At 55.3% G+C, this 18216-nt stretch overlaps 5 protein-coding genes across 5 annotated transcripts; 3 read left to right on the top strand and 2 right to left on the bottom strand.

Annotated features, from left to right (window-relative positions):
- Positions 1-3857: 3857 nt before the first annotated feature.
- On the top strand, positions 3858-5713 carry CH63R_07775 (Major facilitator superfamily transporter; the record flags this gene model as incomplete). The annotated part of the gene is made up of 3 exons (XM_018302749.1): positions 3858-4275; positions 4334-4681; positions 4734-5713. The coding sequence occupies 3 exons, from the start codon at positions 3858-3860 to the stop codon at positions 5711-5713; spliced, it is 1746 nt and encodes a 581-aa protein (XP_018157527.1).
- Positions 5714-6217: 504 nt separating this feature from the next.
- On the top strand, positions 6218-6847 carry CH63R_07774 (Thioesterase superfamily protein; the record flags this gene model as incomplete). Its single annotated transcript, XM_018302748.1, has 1 exon — positions 6218-6847. The coding sequence occupies one exon, from the start codon at positions 6218-6220 to the stop codon at positions 6845-6847; it is 630 nt and encodes a 209-aa protein (XP_018157526.1).
- Positions 6848-8385: 1538 nt separating this feature from the next.
- On the top strand, positions 8386-9332 carry CH63R_07773 (uncharacterized protein; the record flags this gene model as incomplete). The annotated part of the gene is made up of 2 exons (XM_018302747.1): positions 8386-8512; positions 8566-9332. 2 exons carry the CDS (start codon positions 8386-8388, stop codon positions 9330-9332), a joined length of 894 nt encoding a protein of 297 aa, XP_018157525.1.
- Positions 9333-10163: 831 nt separating this feature from the next.
- CH63R_07772 (RhoGAP domain-containing protein) lies at positions 10164-14120 on the bottom strand (the record flags this gene model as incomplete). Its single annotated transcript, XM_018302746.1, has 6 exons — positions 10164-10307; positions 10362-10495; positions 10546-12363; positions 12432-13766; positions 13942-13972; positions 14043-14120. The coding sequence occupies 6 exons, from the start codon at positions 14118-14120 to the stop codon at positions 10164-10166; spliced, it is 3540 nt and encodes a 1179-aa protein (XP_018157524.1).
- Positions 14121-17115: 2995 nt separating this feature from the next.
- On the bottom strand, positions 17116-17414 carry CH63R_07771 (uncharacterized protein; the record flags this gene model as incomplete). The annotated part of the gene is made up of 2 exons (XM_018302745.1): positions 17116-17212; positions 17287-17414. The coding sequence occupies 2 exons, from the start codon at positions 17412-17414 to the stop codon at positions 17116-17118; spliced, it is 225 nt and encodes a 74-aa protein (XP_018157523.1).
- Between the last annotated feature and the right edge of the window lie 802 nt (positions 17415-18216).

The following is an 18216-nucleotide window of genomic DNA, read 5'->3' as shown; positions in this document are numbered from 1 at the left end:
GGTTACAGGAACTATTTTGTTGACTGTGGAGACAGGAAGTGCAATAGGTATGGGAACAAAGTTGGGGACAGAAACGGTGACTGGGACGGAAGAGGGCGCGGCTTCGACTTCGACTTTCGCGTCGATGTCGACCTTAGCGTCAGCATCGACTCCGGCTCCGGCAAGTGGGTCTGGCCGGACTTTGAGATACTTTTCACTGATACTCGGAGCCGTGGCGTTGGGTCTAATTGCTTTCATGTGATCGGCAGGCGCGGAGGGGACGAAGTATAAAGGCACCCTTGCAATAAGCTCATCATGGCAACTCGTATTTCTTCAATGTTGCTCCATAATCTCGTCTTCCGAAGAACGGTTGCCTGCGCGTGACGATGAGCCAATACCCTCCCACATGAGCATGTGAGCTTCGGCCCGGGCCAAATGCAGTGTCAGCCATCTTGCCAGCTGGAGCCGCGGGTACGTCAGGCCATGACACGTTTCTAGCCCACCCGTAACCCCGCCGGTTCGGTGCGAATGCGGCGGGAGGCGGGGGCACAGGAACCATTCCCACGGAAGCCCGTCGCTTGAGGGCAAGGATCAAGCTTTTTAGGTCCCGTTGCCTAGTTTCAAGACGGCTTGAAACTCGTGCGTCAACAGAGTTGCGCTGAACAAAGAAGTACACATATTATCTCAAATCATGCCGCCGCCAGGTGAATTGGTCCCAGTGGGTTGGGCTCAGAGGCAATTGCTGACTTGCACCCTACGCAGATAGTGAACGAGGAGCCGAAGCTCGAGTATCATAAACGTAGGAAGTGTACGATACTCATACAGTAGGCTTGACGGCAGAAATCTATGTAGGCATCTTCCTTGCGATTGAGTTGCTTCAGGTCTCTCTCGCTTTCGTGCTCTGCGCACCAACATTCTCTCGTCTCAACTTTGTCTTTGGTGATCCTCCGTACCTGCAGCCAATAAAACAGGAGAGGTATCATGCCAAGTGGGACAGTAATGCTTACCTAAAGTCAGCAATTGCCTGAAACTGAAGGTAAAGTCAGGGATGGGATTCAGGCCCTGGGCTCTAGTCTCATGCAAGTCATCTTTGTAGTTGTGTACATAGGTAGTAGAGATATACAGTATGTTGCAGTAGGCTTATCGGGATGACGACCTCTCGTTGAGTTAGGTACTGTTTTGAGCCTCGAGGGATCCACCAAACGGCACCAGCAGTGACATCTGATACAATCCCAAGCGCTCCTAGCGGAAACAGGCCTGTTCCCATCAGGGCTGAGCCACATCCGAGCACAGACCGAAACCCGGGGGGTTGCCAGTCTTACCGTTCCATCTCCATTTCGCACTATCCATCGTTCCCCTGTTTTCTTATCGGCAATCTTGCATTTCCCTTTTCGCCCACCTTTACCTACCTACTTATCTACCAAAGCTCTTGACATTCCACCACCCATCATCTCGGTCTTCGCCTGGCTAGGCCTTGCATTCTTCCCCTAGCTTATTTTTTCTTTTCAGATTTTTTTTTTTTGAACAACGAGCCGCACCCTCCTCCTTCGTCTCTCCGGCCACTCAGAATCCGATCCAGTCATCGGCTGGCCCAAGGATTATTTCATTGGGCGTCAGGTGGTGCGCCGCAGCGCAGCGTGCGATGCGACAAGCCATGTTTCCTCTGCCACAGCTTGAACAACGCATTGCGTACCTCCCTCCCTCCCTCCTCCGTTCTCCTCTCGTCGCAACGAATCTTTCACCCAGCCTTTCACGTCCACTCCTATTCTCCCGTCGCTTCTGCCCCTGTCATGCTAGCTGACGGCGCCTCTGAGCTTGGCTTGACGTAGAACGCCCATCATCGGTCCTCTCCCAGTCTTGGCTTCAGTGGCTGTCTGATTCGACCCGCTCTCTGACTTCTCCAAGCGCTCGACGACGGCGTCAAACGGTGACACCAAAAGGAAAAACGGCACCCAACCCCGACTTTTCTCAGTCATCCAGAGCTTCCCCCCCCCCCCTTGTCCCGAGCTTCGAAGCTCTCCACCGATCGACGCTTGTTACCGTTCCCGTATCCCACCCCCCCTGGGCCCCTTGCGCCCCGCCATCCGCCGCTTCTTCCTATCTTTCGCGCAACCTCTCCCCGCCCGTTCCTCGTGCTTTATCGCGACTACCCGCCATGCCTACCTACCTCTGCCACGGCTTCCGTTGGGATCGTCGAAGCATCCGTGTCTTTGTCGTCGTACAGAACATTGACGATGCCGCCCCCGAATGGATCATCGCGCCAAATTCATCACCAGCCATTCTCGAGTCCTTCTACTCCCTCTTCGACTTCCTCCCCGAACCCATCCCCGACGAGACCGAGGCCCAACGTGACAAGAAAAAGCGCAGCAAGTCCAAGACGAAACAAGCCGCCGCTCTGCGCAACGATTACGATGTACCGCCCTCGACCGTCCCGCCAGAGGAGGACGACGTGCTGCAGAACGATTGGAGCGCCGTGAAGCTGCTGGAGGAATACGATCCGACCGATCTGAGCTACGTTAGCCGCCCCTACGCCTACGTTGCCGATCACGTGGTGCGCATCGACCTGAGCAACTCGATAACGGAAGAGATCGTGCGTTATGAAGAGAGGTTAAGCGAAACGAAGGCGATGGCAGGCGCCCCGAGCGACGAGTTCTACAAGGTTAAGAAGGGCTCTTCGGGGAAGAAGATTGGGTGGTTCGAGAAGCTGAGGGATCAGCTGCAGCGAGGGGAGGACATCCGGTGGTATATCGTGGTTTGCGGCGACGAAGCGCGCGATTTCCCCGAAGACATGGGTGCGGCAAGGGCTCAACAGCAGGAGATTGCACGCGAGGAGAACGCGACTCCAAGGCCCCGTGATCGAAGCGCAGGCCCCTCAAGGGGCGGGACTTCGCCGCGAGAGTACATGTCAAGCGTACCAGCGAGTCAGTTCGCAACGGCCATGTCGCCACAACAGCAATCACAGCAAATCTCGCCCAAGGAGGCGGGTTTGCCCTATGGCACCCTTCCCCAGCATCCTAACATGGTAGGCAATTGGACCGAAAAGGAGTCGCCAACATTACAGGCCAAACCGTCAATGGATTTCAGGCCAAAGACACCCAAAAGCGGCGGCTTCAGAAGGCTCTTTGGCAAGAGGAGCGATGACCCATGACTATTGTAAATCGATTGGGTTTTGTCGGCGAGGCGAACCACCTCCACCTCCACCTAGACCTGTACTTTTATCAAGACTTGTTACTTCCCCCCCCCCCCCCCTTTTTCTTCTTCTTCTCCCTCTATTATTTATTTGTTCTGCTCATCTCCTGGGGCATGGCACTTTTTGGACACTTCAGCGGGTCAGCCACATCCCACCTAATGGTGCAGTACACGCGGTTGCAAAGCGAAGGCGCAAAATAATTGAATCGTCAATTGTTAATTGACTCATGAATCACAACAAAAACGACTGACTGGAGGCTTCATCAGTGACCCCTGCTTCCTATCGTGCTGCCCCCCCAAGCCGCTGACCCTCCCGCAGTGACAGGGAGTATTCCGCTCCCCCAACTTCCCGTTCGGAGCGAGCAGGGGTTAGCTTGCTACGTCATTGGCCCAAGGTGTCCTGCTAACCACCCTTGGGCTATTCCAGGTAGGTATTCCAGCAACAAAACTCGGAGCTCGCTGCCCCCAAGACACTCTCTACATTTTTGCCCTGGGAACACGAGCTAGCCCCGTCGGGCGACGACCATTTCAATACGGCCAAAACGCCACCTGCTTTCGTCGCCCAGACTGGTTTGCGAGCTGAACTTGCGTTGCATCCTACCCAATTCCATGATTTGAACAATTCCTTTCCCTCAGACGTCCATCTACCAGACGATCGTGCCGCCTCCCGACCGATCACGACGCGGCGCATGACTCTCCTCTCCGCCATGGCCGAATATTCGAGAGTTCACGCTCCAAGCCGCTCAACCGGCGCAGGCGAGTCATCACCGTCGTTTGCGCAAACCACGGCCGAGTTCAGTCTTGAAAATGACCTCGACCTTGACTTCAACGTCGATGACGCAGAGGATGGTCTGCACTTGCACGGGGCGGGGCTTGGCGGCGGCCAGGCCTATGAGATGAAGAGCTTGAAGAAGTTGCCTGCAAGAGATGAGGAAGGCGAGGGGGGCGACGGCGTGCCCTCGCTGCGGAGGCGGACGAGCACGAGCACCGTTGCGAGCTTCCAGCTGTACACGCCCGACGAGGAGAGATCCGTTGTTCGCAAGCATGACCGCAAGCTGGTGCTTTTCGTAGCGCTGCTCTTCATGCTCGGCTTCCTGGATCGGTCGAGTATGGCAAACCTGGAATGGGCCTTTTTGACCTGTATCACACTGACGTGCCCAACTAGATATTGGCAACGCGCGCATTTCCGGAATGGAACAAGATCTCCAGACGAACCCCCCGTGGGACGGGTGGTACGAGTGGACATTGACAGCTTTTTACATCTCGTATATCTTTTTCGAGTGGATGTCGCTGCTGTGGAAGCTCATTCCAGCCCACATATACGTCTCCATGATCGTGCTGTCGTGGGGCGTAACCGCCTCACTGCAGTCCGTCTCCGTTTCGTACCCTATGCTCATCTTCCTGCGGGTATTGCTGGGTATCGGAGAGGCGGGGTTCACGGGGATACCATTCTACCTATCCTTTTTTTTCAAGAGGGAAGAATTGGCATTCCGTACAGCCATCTTTATTTCTGGTCAGTTCGAGTACCCCGTATAGTGCAACGGCTCAATACTGATTCGGGGTAGCCGCACCATTGGCAACAACGTTCGCGTCGTCATTGGCCTGGCTGATTACCAAATTTGCAGAGAATAGCCCCATCGCCCCTTGGCGTCTGCTCTTTTTGGTGGAGGGCTTCCCATCGGTTATTGCAGCCGTAGCTGCATGGCACATTGTCCCTGATAGTCCAGAGACGGCGCGGTATCTCACAGCGCGGGAGCAGAAAGTCGCTCGCCTCCGCCTGCGACGTGAGAAACCGCGCAAAAAGCGCGGACGGGAGAGCTCTCGTGATCTTCAAGGGAGGGAGGTGGTCGCCGTTCTGCGTGACCCGATGGCATTACTGACCGCTGCCATGTTCTTCCTCACCAACATGGCGTATTCCTCACTACCAGTGTTCCTCCCAAAGATTCTTAGGGAGATGGGTCACTCCCGTCTGGAATCACAAGGGCTCAGCGCACCGCCCTACTTTCTGGCTTTCCTCGTCGTTCTACTGACTGCCCATGTGTCGGATCGGACGCAGAACCGATCTGTCCCCATTGTGTTACACGCTCTCGCGTCAGCCGGCGGATATGCGGCGCTTGCATTTGCAAAGCCACTAGGTCTCTCACCGCTGATGCGTTACCTGGCCGTGTATCCCGCCGCCGTGGGCTTCTTCAACGTCGTTACGCTTACGGTGGCGTGGAACATCAACAACCAAGCATCGGAGAGCAGGCAGGGTGGCGGGTTTGCCTTGATGCAGATCATTGGACAATGCGGACCGCTCGTGGGCACGAGGTTGTACCCGGATAGGGATGCGCCTTTCTACGCGCCGGGCATGCAGGCCTGCGCCTGCGCAATGCTCGCTGTGGCCGTCTTGGCTGTATTCTTGAGGTATTACCTCGTGTACCTAAATCGGAAGACAGGCGCCGCTCCAGCGGGTAGTGGAGATGCCGAGGAGGAGGAGGTAGGATTAGTTGCACCGGGAGGCCGCGCGGCGATGGTCAGCGAGAGTTTTAGATATATGCTCTAGCGGCCTCGGAAGAGACTGAGTAACATAACATTGCAACAAGCACCTACTACGGCGGCATGATCTGGTCTACAAATCCTATTGCAGATCCCGGCAGGCAATGAACCCATCCGGCTCAGCCAGCTCCCCCACTCACATTCTCCGATGATTGCCTCTGAAGCTTGTTGCCTATCCCATCAGCGGTGAACAGCGGGTGAGGGATGGCTCCACCCATCTTTTCATTTTCCCTTGTAGATCAAGGGGAATAACAATCAAGTAGATGGTGACATCTAGTGAATCGCGCACGGACCAGGACCGAGAAAGACCTCGGCTCTTTTTTCGCTCACTTCCAGCTCTCACTTTGATCTCTTTAGTTGAGGTTCATCAAGACATCGACTAAAAGCCGGTCGACTCTACGCAGCGACAGTTACAGCTCAATTGAATCCTTGCTGTGTCACGAGGTGGAACATCCACGCCACCCGCATGCAGCCTCCTAAAAGAGGGAAAAGGAAAAATAGTACAGCAAACATGAAGTCGGCCAACCCAGACATGCAACACTTCCTCGGCATCCCGTGGTGCGCGGCGCTCCTCAGCGAGTCGGGCATTGTCCGCGACACGGCGCCGTCGCGGTTCCCGAAGCCAAGCACTGAGGACCAGCTCTTTTCGACGACGCTACACACAGAGGAGACGATAGCCGCGTATCTGGCTTTCTACAAGCGACCTTCTTCCCCGGCCTCCTCCTCCTTCTCCTCCTCCTCATCGTCTTCATCGTCTTCATCAGCAACGATACCAGGTAGCAGCGGCGGCGGCAACCTGATCCGCGAGCTCAGAGCCCTCTTGACCCTCCGCTCCGGCGTCAACGGGTATCCCAACGTGTCGCACGGGGGCATCGTCGCGACGGTGCTCGACGAGACCATCGGCATGATCTTTCTCATCAACAAGGCCGAGGGGCTCATCCCGGAGGAGGCCTACATGACGGCATACCTCAACGTGACGTACGTGCGTCCCGTGGCGACGCCGCAAACGGTGTTGTGCGTCGTCGAGGTCGTGAGTGTGAAGGGCAGGAAATGGTTGATCGAGGGGAGGATCGAGGATGAAGAAGGAAGGGTGCTGGCAAAGGCTGAGAGTCTCTTCGTCAGACTGAAAGAGAAGCTGTGAGAAATAAGGGGGCTAAGATGAAACGGAGATTTGCCAGTGGATGGTGTTGTGTGGGATGAGATGTTCAAGCCGCAATGATAGACAAAGTAGAGACACGAGAGATGGCCTCTTGATTAGAAAGAAGGAGCCCCGTTGGGCTCTTCCTACCGGCATAACATATATGCCAGGCAGAGCTTACGTAGTCACATGGAAATAAGTAATAGAAGAAATTGTATTGCGTCGTGCTTTACAGTCGCAGTTGAGGCCATTGCTATCAAGATTACTATCATCAACGAGTGAGCCATTCTTGCCAGTATCCAAAGCTTTGCAGCAAAAAAAAAAAACACAAAGAAAAAGAATGTCCGACTCCCAATCTCCAAGAGACCCCGCTCTTACCGAGCCTGTCGCATCAAAAGGTGATAGGGAACTCAAACCCAGAGGGTTTGGTGGTATTTGTGACTCCCTAAATACGGAGTTTCCCACTTTGGCCAACTAGACCATGAAGGGGCGTCCCCCAAGATGGTCTGCGTTATCGCTGAACTTGTTATGGGAGCTCTGCATTTTTGGGGGGGTAAATAGGATGAAGTGAGAGGGTGAGGTGATGCCTACGAGGCCACCGTGAGTAGTTAAGATCGATCATCTTAACTTTACTTCACTAAGAAACCAGGAAAAGCCGATGACGGCTCACTATGGAGTGTTGAATGGTCTTCTGCTACTACTGCTGGATTTCAGCTCATGTGTGTTGTACTATGAATGGATAAAAACAATTGACGGACGATACTCGTTGGCTTGCTGTTCTTCTCAGCTCGCGGGTCAGTCACACACGTAACTGGAGATGCAATTCCACTTCGCGTAGCAAACAAGCACATGAATTTGTCGTTAGGAGCCCTTTCAAGAGGAAGGCACGCCCTATGACCCGCGGGCTTCGAGGTGCCAGGAAGACTCAAACACGTTAAAGGCACTGGGGGAAGAGGGGGAAGTAGGACACTGGTGGAAGCTATCCGACTGGCGAAGAATATCGAGATAGGAAAAGTGAGGTGACAAAGATCATGGTCAAATGATCGAGTATATGCATCACCTGAGATATGAGCCTTGTAAAAGCATGAAATGTTCAAGTCGGTGTTGACGTTGATGTCGTGAGGTCCCCCCCCCCCAAAAAAAAACCCAAAAGCCGGAGGACCCATAGCAGATCCGTCATCCAACCGGTAAAAAGCGGGTCTACACTATGCCGTTTTCGATCCTCTCGTGGTTAAGAGTCCCACCAAAAATTTCATCCTCGCTTTGGCAAGTCTCGCGCCCATTTACACATTCGAACCTCACTCAAAAGGTCCGATTCAACATCAGCCGCCTACGCCAGGAACCACTCATACGCACCTCACATCGGAATACGAGTCGAGAGCCTGGTAGACTGAACCAGTACATCTCTCACGTATTTCACGAGAGTTTGGGCATCGCCTCATTTGCTCTCTCACAAAATACACATACACACATACACACTCTCTCTCATAGTCTAACCTCACACGAAACATCTCGGGAAAAAGTCGCCAAGCGCAACCAACATGGCCCCTAAACGCGCCGCCGAGGGCGCAACAGCGTCTTCTCCCAAGGATGGCCAACAGGCAAAGAAACGCAAAGGCTTCCGCGTCGGCCCTGATAACCTTCCCGAGGGACCATGGCGCCGAAAGGGTGAACTCTGTCTACTGGGGGTCTTCTCATACGCGTGCTAACACGATCCGCAGTCGAGAAGAAAAAGCTGGAACTCATCCACAAGGCCAAGATAAAGAAAGCCTACGCCAAGATCAAACAGAAGGAGCTCGCCTCGCAGGATTCCTCAAAGGCCCAGCAACATGACACCGTCGCGGCTGCCGCCGCGTCTGCAAAAGAAGCCTCGAGCGACGACGAACTGGACGATGTCCAAGAACCCCAAACCAGAGAGCCGTCCAACTCACCGGAACCCGTGGCGAGGGAAGCAGCAGCATCGACCCCATCAACAGACGCGACGAGCACGGGCACAACACCAGCCCCGCCTCCTCTCGAGGGGGAAATCCATCCCTCCCGCGCCGAAATGCTCACCAACGACGGTGAGCTCCCGAACCCAAACACCGTGGCTGTGAAGCGCAAACGCGGGCCCGCCGCCGCCACCGGCTCTAACGCCGATCTCCCCGGCACCCGCATCGTTACTGCCGCCTCGGGGGACGTGGTAGACGCTGCCGACACCCCCGCTGCGGACCTCTATGAACCGCGCAAACCCCGCCGCCCTCGCAAGCCGGGCTACTACGAGAAGCAACTCGCCCACGCCGAGCAGAAGCGCGCCGAGGCTGAGGCCCGCCGCGCCGAGATCCAGCGCCGCCGCGAGGAACGTGAGCGCAAGACGGCCGATCGCGAGCGGTACCGCCGCGCTATGGCCAAGGCCCGCAAGGGCGGCGAGGATGGCCAGCGTCGTCTCGGCAGGGAGAGCGCGCTGCTGCTCGAGAAGGTGAAGCGCATGGTGGGTGACTCCAAGTAAGAGGGGGCTGAAGCGCATCTGGCCGGTGAAGCGGCCGTAGGGCGTTTGTTGTCGTTGCCGTTGGTGGCAGGAAGGTGACGGAAGAGCATTCATTTTAATAAACTAGAAAAAAGTGAAGGCCCGTCAGTCTCCGTTACGCGATAGTTTGATACCACATGTTTACATATCACATGATCATAGGCACGAGGCACTATAAGAGATTTCTCTTGGTTGGAATTCTTTTCCCGTTTGAAAGGAATCGACGGCCGAGCCGTCCGCTAGATATTTACAACATCACTCGAAGCCGCGCACCCTCCCTTAATGGCTCTCTGGGCGCAAGTATCATGCATGCTCTTCCACTGTTCAGCCGCGTGCTCGTTCGTCGTCGAATATATGTTCAACTCGCCCCCCCTCCTCGCCCACTCCTTTTCTACTGCTGAAAGACAAAATTCGCCACAAACCAAGGCATCCTCATCACTCGGATCCCAACGAGTAAGAGTTGTGAAAGGCGCGCGCTCGCAACGAAAGTAAAACACGTCCCACCCGTCCTGATTCCCGAAACCCGCCTTCGAGAACCAGGCAACTCCCTTTCGTGCCCCGGAGCAAGAATATTTCGGATATCATTAAGGTTCCCTGGCCCGGGTTGAACCCCTTACCTGGCGGTCTGGGCCAGCACCCGAAAGCACTGGATTCCAATGGCGTTGAATCATAGGCCGTTGGCGGGGGTGTGCGCCTCTCCGAACCAGGGGTCATTGAAGGAAAACACAGTTTTCGAAGGCGTAAAGTCGTGGGTGCGTCGATATGTACAGGGGTTTCCAACGTCTGTTCGAACCATCCAAGCGAGCTTGTTTCTCAGTCGGTAAAGATGGTATGACTGTTTTCGATAACGAACTGCACAGCCAGGTTCTTGGCGTGCATGTCGGTCATCTCTCGCTCCAGGCTGGTGTCACGCATGATGGTCGGAGCGAAAACAACCGCCAAGTTCTTGGGCGACATCTGAGGTATCGTTAGTATTGGTGCAAGCATGCAATCCATGGTGCTGGAGCTTACCAAGTTCTCAGGCTCTCGCTGTGCCACCCGCGCAAGATGGAACATAAGAAACTCGAGGCAATCACGGTGTCGCTGGGGCATCGTGCTAAACACCTTGCGAAGATGGTCGCACCGTTCGGTCTGGTCGGCGAGAGCTAGACGCAACGTCAGAATTAAGAGTGCACGTTTGTCTTGGCGGACTTACCATTGGACTCCAAAACTCTGTCGTACACCTCATATGTCAGCAGGGGCATCGGGAGCTTTCTGAAGTATTGCTTGAGCACGCTCGTCACCGCGGTGATGTCAAGGCCTGGGTCTGAAATGTCGTAATCCTCGCTCTTGTCGAATCCTTCCTGTATCATCTTCACCTGCGAATTGCCGCCTGTCTTTCGGTAGATGCCCTCAATATCCATACCACGGAGCTCGACCTCTTCAATGCAACGCGTCACTACGCTGGGAATGGTGCGGCGCTCGTAGTCGGCTCTCTCGGTTAGATCGGAGCCAAACAAGATAGTGGGCGCCTCTGCGATGGTGGGCGTTGAAACGTTGGTCGTGGACATGGACTTCTGGTTGTTGCCCTTCTTGAAGAATCCGAAGCCCTGGCGATCAGCTGCTTGCTGAGCGCCCTTCTGCGCAGTCGCAGGGGCCGGGGCAACAGGCGCTTCCACTTGAGAAACGGTCATGTTGTACGGCAGGCCGATGTTGTCGCCAGTCAAGCCCTGGTGTGGGCCGCGCTCGCGCTCCTGCTGGAATGCGACGACAGCACGGTTGACACCCTTGGCCACGTTCTGCGCCAAGCCCTTTGAGCCCTTCTTCCAATTGAACTTCTTAACTTGGCCCTTCCTAATGTCAACCACGGTCGGCCTGGCCTCAACCACCGGCTCATCCGTCTCATGAACGAGAGTCGTCGTCATGCTGGCGGAATCAACCAGGTTCAGCTGGGACGACGAGAAAACCTTACTCTGGCTGTAGATGCCTAGCCCGTTCGGCGACTTGAGGTCACCGCCAATCTGGGATTTGAACCGCTCCTGGATCTGATGGGTCAGGTCGTTGTTCATGTCGGCGAGCTGTGCGTTTTTGGACGAGAGCTGCTCAAACTCCAAGAGGGCGCGGTCCCTGTCAGCGATCGCTTGGTTCTTCTCGTCAACCAGGTCGTCGCGCTCGGCGTGGAGTTGCTCGATCGCTGCGCTCATCGCCTGCTTGACCTTGTCAAGCTTCTGCACAAACTCCTTGATGGCGGAATCTTCCAGGTCGCGCGGGTCGACAGGCGTCTTTGTCTCCTTCGCGCGTTCGACGTATCCGGCTAAGACCTCGAGCTGACGAATCATAATCTCAGTCTGTGTGTCCAGTACCGAGACTGTCTTGCGCTTCTCAATAAGCGTCTTGTTCAGCCGCTTCAGGTCCTTCTCCGTGGTGAACTGTCTCTCTAGTTCCGCTACACGATTCTCTGAGCTACGCAGCTGCCGCTTGAGAAACGCTGGGTCGTCGCTCGAGTGGAGGGAAATGGGGCTACTGATCTCGTGCCCGTTGGGATCCTCGGCGATGGGCGTCTTGGGCCAACGAGGTGAGGCTGTGCCGCGTGTGGTTTCGCTAATACTGCGCGTATGGCCAGTCACTCTGTGAGGATGCTGGGGAAGCTGAGGATGGCCGCCTTCAGTGCTGTTGGTGCGTCCGTGACGAACAGCATTTGACACACGGCGAAGGATGGATGATGAACCTTCGTCAGTGCCGAGGATCCTGGCCATGTCCTCATCCATACTGAAATCGCCACCCGCGCTCCATCTGGGTAGCTTCGGTGAGACCTTCCCTTCCTCATTGACGTTCGTCTGGTCCTTTGCGTCCTTTGCGGGAGGTTTGGGAGTATTCGCGGACACGCCGGGCGGTTGCGGAGGTGCTCGAGGCTGCATGTAAGTATCGCTCAGTTTGTGCTCAGTCATGTTTGGGCGCGCAGCGGAGAGTCCCGGTGAGCTTGTCTCATCGTGCGTAGCGGATCGACTCAAAGAGCCTCCAGGCTTGCCGTTCACTGTGGGAAGAAGGTTAGAGTCGGTGCGTCTTGCATCATGATAAAACACGAGTACGGGGAAGACCTACCACTGCGTGTGGATGGCAGCTCCTTTCGGGGGATTGACTTGCCAGCCGTCGTGTCTGTTCGCGAGGAAGAGATGGAGTCCATTGAGGGACGCACTTCGCCCTCTTCGCGCTGTCTCGAATCCTGGGACGATCGAGCTGTACCACTGCCCCTGCGGGGAGGCGAATCGGACGAAGGCAAGCTCGGGAATGGCTCATTATCTTTGCGCAGAACACCTTCGCTGCTCTTGGCGCTGCCACTATCAGGGGTCATGGCGGCCGAGTGAGAGGCGCTCCTCGGGCTGATGAGCTTTTTGCTCTTCGGCGCGTCCTGCAGCTTAAATTCATCAATTGCGGGCGAGAGTTTGCCAGAGGTTACTTTCTGCGTCTTCTCGTCGTTCATGACTGACGACCGGTTGTCGTTTCTCGACGATTTAGACGTCTTGCGCAGAGGCAGCTTGACAGGCCCAGACTCGTAGTCGGACGAAGGTTGTCGACCCTTTTCTTGGAACGCAATATGGGGCGTCGAGGATTGGGAGTCGCCCTTCCTGTCCGTGCTGGCCCGAGGGAGGCTGAAGTACTCTTTGTCTTGCTTCTTGGACGCGTTCGACGTGTTCTCCGAGGTTGAACGTGGGGTTGCGTTTGAAGCCGGCGTATGATCCAGGGCAACGGGGATGAAAAAGCCGTCGTCACCACCGCCGTTGGTATCGACGTTATTATTGCTGCCACTCGGGGCGTACATAGTCGAATTACGGTTATTGCGGTAGTTCGACGAGGGCAAACCCAAACCATTGTCCTTCGACTCAGAAACACGCTCAGGGGAGCGCGAAGGTCGGCCGCCGTTCTTGGACGACGAGTCGTTCCTACTGTAGGCGGGACGCGGTCTGGGAGACAACTCAGTCGGTGTCTCCTTGTCGGAGTCGGGGTCAACCCTAGTATCGTGAAAGGCATTTGGGGGTATGGCGTTGGGTGGAAGAGCGGGTAGCGATTTGTCCGTGATCATAGGAGATCCGTCCTTCTCCTTCGACTTGGCCTGGGCTGCCGCCTTTGATTTTTTCCTCCGCCGTGCCATAAGCGACTCATGACAGCTCATGCAGAAGATGCCTTGTGACGTCCGCGCGTATCGCAAGTTCTCGATCTTACGCTTGCAGTTGCGACAGCGGAAACATGTTGCGCAGAAGGCCTGGTCGCCAGTAAGGATAGCGAGGTCTTCAATCTTGTTGTTGCAGGCACTGCAGCTATAAGTGCAGTTGTTGCAGATAAGCGAGCCATCGCCGAGGAGCAACAGGTTCGCATCGGAGTCGAGGAGGGTGCCGCAAGTGTTGCAGCGGAAGCAGTTCAGATGCCATCGATTTCCGGCTGAATTTGGAGGCGACTCGTTAGCTTGATTGAACTTAGATACTGCCGACGGCATGGCCATGTGGGACAGCATGACCGCGGAACGAAGCCAGAGAGAAGATGCTACTCAGAGTAGAGTATGGGCAGAGAATGGGGATAGAGGGGGTTAAAAGAGGAAGCAACTGAACAAACATACCAAGTTCGAACGCTTTGCCCTCTTCCAGGATCTAGTCGAGTAGGGCACCACCGTCAGTACGTGCTTGCAGGATAGTCAGTCGGCGGTGTGGGCCATCATACCTCTCCACAGCCTTTGCAAGGGAAGACGTCGTCCTGATCCATGGGACTTTCCAAGTAATCCTCTACGACGGCGGCCATGACGGGCAGGGCGTCCTCGATTTTGCTTCGTTCTTTTTCTTTTTCTTCCCGGGACGCTGTCGGGATAACTATCTAGCAAGTAGAACGTCGACTTGGTCGCCGGTCATGAACGTAACGTCGGCAGCACGACGATGGATGGGCGAAGGATCGACTCGGAGGAGCTGTATCATGGGCGATGAGGGGGCGAGAGGGTCGAAAGGCTGTGCGTCTCGTGCTAGTAGCTCGATGGGATGGGCGTGTACTTCGAGCAGCGTAGCGTCGAGTGAGCAGCGCTCGAGGGGGGTGTCTGTGTGGTGCTCGAGGCTGCGATAGCGGCAAAGCCACACGGATGGGGGGGCGAGAAGAAAAATCGACCGTAGTAGCAGTAGCGAGCGGCTTGGATGGTGCCGTCGTGATAGCGCTCTGTGGGCTTCGTCTGGGGGTTCGAGGTAATTCGTCGGAGATGGTGCTCGATGATGCGGAGCCTTTGGGCGGCAGCGACGGTGGCGAAAGAGAAGGGATGTGAAAGGACGTCGGCAAGGAAAGAAAATGGTGGTTTTAGGGTGGGATAGAGTGCAAAGTCGACGAAGGGAAGTGTAATGGGCCTTGATCCTGCAAACGAGGCGAGAGCAAAGTTGGCGCCGACTTGTCGGGTTTGGGAATTTTGATCTGGTACCTAGGTGGTCGAATGGTCAGGAACGATGAAGAGGTGCGACGTCCGACGTGAAGGACGAGCGAGACTATGGCAAGCCCTGGGCTTGACCAGGCGGTAGTTCCTCAGCAGCAATGGCAGGGGAAAGGTGGACAGGAGGGAGGGATGGGCTCAGGGGGGCGGCTGTCCGGGCCCGTAACGAGACACAAGAGTAGGTAATTAATGAGTGGTTTGGCGGGAGTGCCTCTCTAACGAAGGCAGAGTAGGGGGGGTGGGTGGTGCCAGTGGGCGGCGGTGCGCGCGGGCCCTGTTGTAGCTCTTGGTAGGTCAACAATAAAATACCTAGGTACCTAGGGTAGGTAGGTCCTCCTCTGGTGACTGGCTGGGATGAGGTGGAAGGCAAGGCGCTGCTAGTGTGTACGAGAAGAAGAGAAAAAAGAGACCCTCCGCACCGAGGCGGACAAGCGGGCATAAGAGACAGCTGGTGGGCAGACGAAGACGAGGAGGAGTGAGGGGAGGAGGGAGAAGGGAATGAACCGGCAGTGGTCGATGTGGGATTGGGGAAGCGATTCTGGACGGGGCTGAGCGGACGGGACGTGGACGGGGACGGGGGAACGGGGACGGGGACGATGGGGCCACACTGCTTGGGCTGGCTATTGAACGGACAGACAGAATACAGACACTGTACATACCTTCGATGCCTCGCCAGCTGGTAATGGCACTATTTCCATTATTGTTTTTCTTGGTTGCGGAACTAGACATCATCAGTTGTCATGGACGAAGGACTTCTTCCTGCCTTCGCCAATGTTCCAGGAACGATGGCACAGCCCATGCCAGATCCTTATGCTGGCTTTGGGCTTTACAGTGACATGAGACGACGGAACCCAAAATAATGTTGCTGATATCGGCCGCGTTGGAGGCATCAGGCACGGACTCGAGGTGAACCTGGGCAAAGTAACCCCCACCGCCCGCCGGTACCTGAAGCATAAAGTATCTTTTGTGCAGGCATATGGGCAGTTGTGGTTGTGTACAGATCACTTTTCGCACCGCACAGAGAGGATGGGACATCATCAGAATGATCGTTGTACCACGGTCAATCGTTTCCTGTCTTGTGTATGCGGTTATTTAACCTGCAAACGTTTTGTTTTGCTCAACGGACAGACAGAGTAAACATAAGATTAAATGTGCCACCCGCCCGTCGGTACGGATCCGGATAATGCACAGCCTTGGTTGTGAACGGGATGCGAGAGCAGAGATGAAGAAGGCTTGAGAGCTCAGTCTGTGGCACAAACAGTGGGACCCCTCATCCTCAAACCCCACCGGGTCCAATTCCCCTCTGTTAATTACTGGGGTCATTTCGATTCGCAAAGGAGTGGAGGGGACTGAGGGGAGGGAGGGGTGTGGCTCTGATTCCTCCCGCCAGGCACCTCAGTTCCCTCACTGGCTGGCTGCACAGTCACATTTAGGGTTCATGTCAGGGGCCAGTAAAGAGGTAATGAGGCTTCATTCAATCTAAAGGAAGGGCAGGACGAGTTACCAGGTATCGTGTATGGTTTCACGGAAATGCAAGCACAAGCACATGTTGACATACTGCGTGAGCCAGAGTCTGGTTTCTTGCTAGCAGTACTAGCACATCGGAGACTGGCGCAAATATACCATTGGGACAGCGCCGTATTTCTTGTATCCTCGATTCCACGTGCGTGTCCAGGCTGAAAGGCTGAAATTACTATTTCGTATTGCCAACCGTCTTGAATCTCCAGACTGATGAGACAAGGTGGGTAGTGCAGAGCGCAATGAGCAAGGGACTTTGGACGGTACATTTGGCAACTGGCACCCACATCCAGGCCCATTGAATAAGAGCCGAACGAGTATTGCTGCAGTACAGAAGCTGCAGCAAGTCGATGCCCATATTTCCCCTGGCCGGCGGTGGCTTACGGGCATGTACATCTAACTACCTACTAAGCATTGCCACGGTCATTTCACTAACGACTCTGTGTCCGGTGTGTTTGATCATCCGACGCAAACATTCACCTGTTGGCAAGCTGTCACGCTGCGAGACGGACTGCTACCAAAGCCAGCCAGAGACGGGCAAAAAACGAAAGGGCCGTTGCGCTTGCAACCGATGCCATTGAGCATTTGCTTGTTGCGGCATATCTGCGAAAGGCAATGCGCGTCCATTATGGCATCCTTTCTAGGACATCCAAACGATCACAAGACCAAATAAGGGTCGTCGGCCTTTTTCTTCTCAATGGCTGTGATGTGGGGGGGGTAACACCAGAATTCGCTGCATTGCAGCTTCATGCGGCAGCCCGTGACTCGGGCCAACCCCTCAACATTTTAAGCAGCCTCACGCAGTCATTGTTTTTACTTGAACCGTTTTTCCTGCACTTCTGAGTCGGCAGTGATTCTGAACGGGTTGGATGTGTGCTTGCATGCAAAATCGACACACTGCGCGATGTGCCTGGACGGCGGCAACTGGCGTGTCATTCTTGCCCCGTTAGCTGCAAGTTCGGCCAAGGCACGGCCGAAACACACGAGACCAGGTAGGCCCAGTCGACGAACCGTTCGTGCCTCTCGCCATCTGGTTCCGACGACTTGCAGAAAGCTGGAGACGACCTGCTGTTAAGGTTGGGATCGGGGACGGTGCTTTCGAACAGCCACATGAGGGCGAGTCGCAACGCCTGAGGATTTATTTCAAGTGTCAACTCAAGCACTGGATTTTCCATCGATGGATTCGTCGGTGGACGAGGTGAGCCAAGGCTTTTGGACATAGGGCAAGGCGCGTGGTATCGCCGGTATCAGAATATCAGACAACGGCCGTGCCGGTTGACACGCAACGGTTGAAACCATGTTGTTTCTGGTTGCCGTGGCTCGGGCTGTGGCTGTCACGTCGACAGTACGTCGAGTGGGCGTAAACGAGTCCAATCTGCCGTCTTCCGCTCCTTCAAAAAGGCTGTTTGAGTCCGTTGGTCTGGCCCTCTTGATCAGCGGCCAAGCTCTGACCCCCTTGCGGGCTGCAGATGGCTCAATGACAAACAACCCTGTTGTTCGTGCAGCCGCCTGTGGAAGGGTTCAGAGCTCGTGCCAAGAGCCAAGGAAGAAAAAATTACCCAGCAGAGGTCCAGAGGATGATACCATAGAGCAGGGCATTCAGCGGTGGACACAGTGCTTCAGATCATCGAGTTGATCAAATTGTCACCACCACCACACACTGCGGGGGCGAACGTGTTGAGTGTCGTCAATCGAGCGACTCACGGAGATTTTTCGTGTTGGTGTGATGCCCTGCCAATATTAGATGCGCCGCCTTGTGGAAGGTGGAAGTGGGAGGGGAAAGGGAAAGGGGGCCACACTCTCAGTCAGGGTCCCCAAGATGAAGCACGACCGGGAGGCAGAAGCCTGCAGGGACCAATCTAGTATGTGCAGTGATGATGATAACCCTACCCACCTAGGTAGGTAGGTACCCAA

This window comes from Colletotrichum higginsianum, chromosome 5 (genome assembly GCF_001672515.1).
Source record: "Colletotrichum higginsianum IMI 349063 chromosome 5, whole genome shotgun sequence".
Classification (NCBI taxonomy): Eukaryota; Fungi; Ascomycota; class Sordariomycetes; order Glomerellales; family Glomerellaceae; genus Colletotrichum; species Colletotrichum higginsianum.
Note: the sequence above shows the minus strand (reverse complement) of the source record. Positions and strands in the feature narration are given on the sequence as shown.